Below are 6,000 nucleotides of genomic sequence, written 5' to 3'. Positions count from 1 at the left end.
CCTAGGCTCCTCTGCACTGTGTTCTGTGATGTCACCCAAGCTTCACCCAGGTTCTGCAGCTGCCCTTCCTTTTTTCCTACACCGCTCTCCTTCTAAATCTTTCTCTCCTTCCTTCCTTCCTTCTTCCCTTCCACCCTCTCTTCTTCCCTTCCTTCCTTCCTTCCTTCCTTCCTTCCTTCCTTCCTTCCTTCCTTCCTTCCTTCCTTCCTCTTTTCTATTTTGCTTCCACTTCTGATCCTTTGAAGTACAGCTACTTGGTTTTGTTTTTTAAACGCAAATTATATTAAATCCTTGCTTAAAATTAAAATTGTTCCAGGACTTCCTGTGCCCGTAGGAAAAAGTCCCGAAGTGTCAGCTGCACTTGCCTCCCCTGCCTCCGAGTGTCTGAGCTGCTCAGGGCTGTGCTGGTGTGGTCCCGGGCCTCAGACCCCGTGAGGAATGAAATAGGCGTTTTATTCCATCGGCTGTGCTTACAGTTAATTTTGATACTGCTTTCCCCGCACAGCCTGAGCATGGCGCCTGTCCTGCTCTCAGGACTTGTTGAGCCAGCTGTTCCCTCGTGGGCTCATGTGAGCTCTCTGAGGACAGGGGCCCTGATTGCCACGGTGTCCCAGGTCTTGTGGAAGCTCAGTAAACACTTATTAATCTTTGGTGCCCTTTCCCTGTTGTTCACTTACGCCTGTATCTTGCATTGTAGTTTGGGGCTGAGTTCCGAAGGTTCTCCTTAGACCGCCAAAAGCCTGGGAAGTTTGAAGACTTCTACCAGCTGGTTGTGCACACCCACCACATCGCCAACACCGAAGTGACCATCGGCTACGCAGATGTGCACGGCGACCTGCTGCCCATCAACAACGATGACAACTTCTGCAAGGCGGTCTCGAGCGCAAACCCCCTGCTCAGGGTCTTCATCCAGAAACGAGGTACAGCTTCTCTGGCTCGGCACTCATCTCAGCGCTGAGCACAGTTCCCAGTTTTGTCTGTCATGACAGAGCCTGAGACTTTGTTTTCTCGCTGGTGGTAAGAGACGAAAGGAATTAACATTTGTTTGGTAAACATTACTTTATTAGAAAGGCTCAAAAATATCTAAACGGTATTTTCCACTGTAGTGTTGACTTCTGATTTGTAAATACTGAGGAAAAAAGTAATATGGATACTTTCAGTATTTTAACTGGAAGCAAGTTAATTCAGTAACGAAAAGGCCTTAGTCAGTAACCCAAGAATGAAACTTAAGGTTGCCAGTATGTTTTCCACTGTGTTTTTGGGGTTGGAAGAAGATGTTAGTTTTAAATTGTTACTTTGGTTAACTTGAGCTCTGAAGACCTAGTTTTGCTGTGACAACATCAGAGCCACATTTTTGATTTGTTTTCTCTTCGCTAAGTTTGGGAGAGCGTTAACATTTCAAAATTATATACCTTTGAACAACATGGGGGTTAGGGGTGCCAACCACCTTGCACTCAAAAATCCACGTATAACTTTTGACTCCAAAGAGTGCTGCTGTCCCTGGGCACTTACAGGGGATCCATTCCAGGACCCCCTGCTGGTACCAGAATCCGGGGATGCTCAAGTCCCCTCTATAGGACAGCCTAGATCAGTGAATACGGTCAGCCCCCTGCATCCTCGAACTCCTAGCCACAGATCAGAATCGGAGCAGGTGTTTATTGAAGGCCGTCCACGTGTAAGTGGACCCACAAGGGTTGTTCAAGGGTCAACCGTACTGACGGAAAGAACCCCCTGAGGTGACACTTGATTTTCGGGAAATGGAAAAATGGCGTTTTATGGTTGACTTGGTCATGACTGTCCCCCTTCTCGGAGGGCACCTTCTGTCACAGGTGAGCACTGGGTGCCCTTAAAGAACAGAGGCCTCGGGGAGACCTGCAGCCCATGTGTGTGCTACTGTGACTTTGATCTTAGCAGGAGGGGACGGGTCCTGGTCTCTGGATGGGGCAGAGCCTAAGCACCCACTAAAGTAGCAGCCAGAGCCACGAGTGCAGGGGAGGCCCTTGGGGACACGGGGCCTGGGGCTCGGTGCAGCAGGTGCTGCTCTCCCGCGCAGGTTGTCCTGAGGTGAGCGGCAGCATGTGCACAGCTCCGGGCACACTGGCCGGTGGTCCGTGCTCCGGGAATGAGCTGTCACATCCTGTTTGTAGTGACGGAGGGAATGCATGTGGAGAGGGAGCACCAGGAGACCGCTGACCTCACTCTGGACTTTTTTCTGGCACAAGATCAGAAAGCTCCGCTTCTGCGTTCCAGACGTCAACACAGCTGTCACTTCCTCAGGTGGCCTGGGGGAGTGGCTGAGGCGTAGGACCCTCTTCTGCCTCTGCAGGCCCTGGCTTTGCAGTGGCTGCAGCATCCTCCCTGCCCCTGCGGTCCCCACCGCACATCACGTGGGCAGGTGTTCGCGCCCCCCTCTCAGGAGGGCCTGGTCCCAAATGCTCTACCTAAGGCGCCCTCCTGCCCATCGTCTCTCTCTGCTGTGGTTGCTCGCTGCTCTCAGGGCTGGCTTGTCCCACAGCTCTGCCCACACAGGTCGTGCTGTCGGCTCACTGGTGTGGGAGGTGAGCAGTGGGTGTGAGGCGCCACGTGGACTGCAGGGGACGCGGGCTTTGTCATCTGTGGGAAGGGAACGCGTCTCTGTACCGCTGCGTGTGGGCTGGGCTTGGAGCAGGACAGAGGCACTGTCTGCCCTTTACGAGGCCGGTCCTCATGACACCTGGCACCCTCGCTCTTGATTCCCCGACGCTGAGACACGGGAAGCTCCGGGTCTGTGTGTGCAGGTGGGGTTGCATTAACTTCCAGGCTTTTCCTCTCCGCAGGGCCGAGGTCTTGCATCCTGTCTTCATTATTTACTTTTCCTCCTTCCTGTGGCAGCAGAGAAATAGCCCAGAGATGAACGAGCTGGCTTACGGTTCCGATCCCTCTTATTCTCAGTGTGAGCCTGTCACCTGCAGCCCCTGCCTTTCTCTGTCATGTGGCAGCAGGAGCTCAGAGCACCTGAGACTGCCCCTTCAGCACCTGCTCCCTGGCTGACCAGCGAGCCCTCCTGTCCTTAGCCGAGGCACCCACCTCAGGGTGTTTTCCGGCTGACACGGGAAGACGTCCCCGTGTTCACAGCCGTCAGTGTCCCTGCACAGGATCGGCAGGACCCGCCAATAGAAGTCACAGACGTGTTCATATCGTGTTAGTTGTAGCCAGATATCTTGAATATCATTGATAGTTAGTCATTATTTTAAAACAGTGGTACAGATTGTTATTTAATGTGTTAGTGAGAAATCATATACAGTCAGCCCTCCATGTCTGTGGGTTCCACATCCATGGGTTCAACCAACTACAGATCGGAAATATTTGGGGGGAAATGTTTTGTTTTTTTGCTGATGTGCTACACAGTGAGGCCTCCTACAATGACTGTATCTATACTAAACACGTGCAGACTTTCCCGGTCTTTCCTTAAACAATACAGCATTATATAGCATTTAAATTATTTATATAGCATTTAAATTGTGTTAGGTTTTATAAGTAATCTAGAGGTGATTTAAAGTATATGGGAGGATGTCCGTAGGATATATGCAAACACTAAACCATTTTATATAAGGGACTTGAGTATCCATGGATTTTTATATCGGGAGGGGGATGGAATCCTGGACCAATTCCCTTATGGATATTGTATACATATTGCTTTAATATTTTGATAGTTGTCTTCAAAGTGATCATTTCCTCTGTAATCCCATGTATTTTACTTTATGCCTTTAAAAATGCAACCCCAAGAAGGCATTCCCAAGCACTATGAGATGGCTGAGGGTTCTGGGCACTGGGGCAAGGACCCTGTTGCAGTCAGCATTTGGGAGCTCAGACAACAGGCCCGGAACCAGTCAGGGGACTTTTCCTGCGGATGCTGGGTGGTGTTTTTGCCCGAGGGGCAGAGGGTCACCCCTTTGGCTTCACTTCTACAGGCTCTTCTGCATTTACTAGACTTCTGAGCCCTCTGTCCAGGCTGGGCTACTGTTAAAAGCTGTGGGGTTTTGCCTGGGTTAAATAACAGATGTTATTATGCCTTCACTTTCATGCTTTGCCCATTTTAGTAAGAGAATAAAGCAGTCAGAGGCAGCATCGGGAGTCCTGTTTGCATATTTGGGCGACAGACCCAGCCAGTGTCAGGGAAGCCCGTCTCCCTGTGCCCTGCGGACGCCTGTCCTTCCCGAGGAAGCTGGCCCGGCCAGAGAGAACGCAGGACAAGACCAGCAGAGATGCTTGGAGTGTCTCTTTCTAATTTTAGCAGAATAAACAGGAAGTGCAAATACCCATCGAATAATTACTTCAACTACCCTGTGCCTGTACTTTTGTTATTTAAGAGATGGGCCTCTTTACCTCTCGGGCCCCAACCCAGGAGTAGAGGTGGGATCCTAATTGAATTTCATTTGCTCTCTGTCCCTGGGGTACCACTGCCCGGGCATCAAGAGGAGGTTGATGAAGTCTTCATTATACTACAAGGCTTTCGGAACAATTAGAGTGCTCTGAACTGTTTACTTTTAAACTAGCCTAAATATAGCACACTTGCTTGTATCTGTTAACTGTTCTCTGGCAATTCTTTGGGTTTCTCAAATGAGGAAGACACATTTATAAACTTTTTGATTTATCAGAAGTTGCATGATTGGGAGCTGGGGCGAGGGTGTGTGTCTGTTTGCTTGTGATTCCACTTAAGCGAGTTGCCAGAAAAAAAGTAATTAAGGCATGTTCTTCCAAGTAAAATGTATAGAATTATTGAGGGTTTGGGTTAGACATTGGCAGGATCTTGTTACCAGGCATATGAATCCTGATGATGATGGCTTTTCTTGGACTCTGTATTAAAAGTAGCTGGAGATGTGTTTGGTTTTAAGTTGGAGGCTCACTGTGTAGCAGGAATTAAAGCTGCCACCACTGAATTTCTGTATCCCCACCCCGTTTCATTCTTCCTCAGACGCGGCCCAGGCTGTCGAGGCTCTTTGAGTTGTGAGTAAAGGTGTAGGTTTGCTGGGTTGGGCTCCTCATGTCCCTACACCCTGGAATCTGGAGCTTTTTCATGAGACACGTCTGCTTCTTTAATTGTCACTGTGTCTTGGAAGTTTGAGTATTTGAAGAATTTCTTTCCCTTTTTTTTTTTAAATTGAAAAAAGGGCAAAACCTCTCCCACTGCCTCCCGTGGGAACATGCAGAAAACAAAATGCCTGACCCAGCGCCCCCCTTCCCCCAGGAGTGGGAGTGATGGGGAGAGAATGTGCTGATGCAGCTCGTGAAAAGGAAAACAAAGGCCAGCCGCCCACTGTCCGCAGAACCCAGGCCTGGTCCTGCGGGCCGGCCTGCAGGCTCTGACCAGCGCAGTCCACCTGAGTCTGGGGCTGCCTCTTCCCCTCCAGTCAGAGTTTACCCAGTGGAATTGGATTCTACTTTTTTCTTATTTTCTAGTCATATGTCCGTTCACACAGTCAAGCCCAGAGTATAATTTATAATTTGGATTCATGCATTTAAAAACTGAACATCACAAATAACCATGTCCTCTGTCATAAAGTTATTTGTAAAACTGTTTGTTTTTAAAAGTCTTTTCTGTTTATAACATCTTCATAAAAGAAAACTCAAACAGTGTGGAAGCAACACTGCCTGGAGGTGATCACTGTGTCCATTTTGGTGATCCCCTCCAGACCCGTGGTGCGGACAGTCCGTAGGACCTCGTGGTACATAAACGGGGTCATAATATGTGTCCTGTAGAGATTATTTTAACCTAAAATTATATTTTTGACTTTCTGTACATATATGTAGATATATATGATCCTTTTTTTTTTAATCCTCACCCAAGGATATTTTTGCCATTGATTTCTAGAGAGAGTGAAAGGGAGGGAGGCGAGAGAGATGGGAGGGAGGAAGACAGGTCTCTGTGTCCATTTTGGTGACCCCCTCCAGACCCGTGGTGCGGACAGTCCGTAGGACCTCGTGGTACATAAACGGGGTCATAATATGTGTCCTGTAGAG

The 6,000-nt window shown here is 49.0% G+C and overlaps 1 protein-coding gene across 1 annotated transcript in view; it reads left to right on the top strand.

Moving 5' to 3' along the window:
• PARD6G (par-6 family cell polarity regulator gamma) overlaps positions 1-6,000 on the top strand; it is a gene marked incomplete at its 3' end in the record, with an annotated part of 64,784 nt that overhangs the window by 26,023 nt on the left and 32,761 nt on the right. Inside the window, exon 2 of the mRNA XM_006761941.2 lies at positions 698-920. Within this exon, the coding sequence (XP_006762004.1) occupies positions 698-920 (223 nt within the window). The remainder of the gene's footprint in view (positions 1-697; positions 921-6,000) is intronic.

Source organism: Myotis davidii, unplaced genomic scaffold, assembly GCF_000327345.1.
Source record: "Myotis davidii unplaced genomic scaffold, ASM32734v1 scaffold96, whole genome shotgun sequence".
NCBI classification, from domain to species: domain Eukaryota; kingdom Metazoa; phylum Chordata; class Mammalia; order Chiroptera; family Vespertilionidae; genus Myotis; species Myotis davidii.
This window is presented reverse-complemented; position numbering and strand designations above follow the sequence as displayed.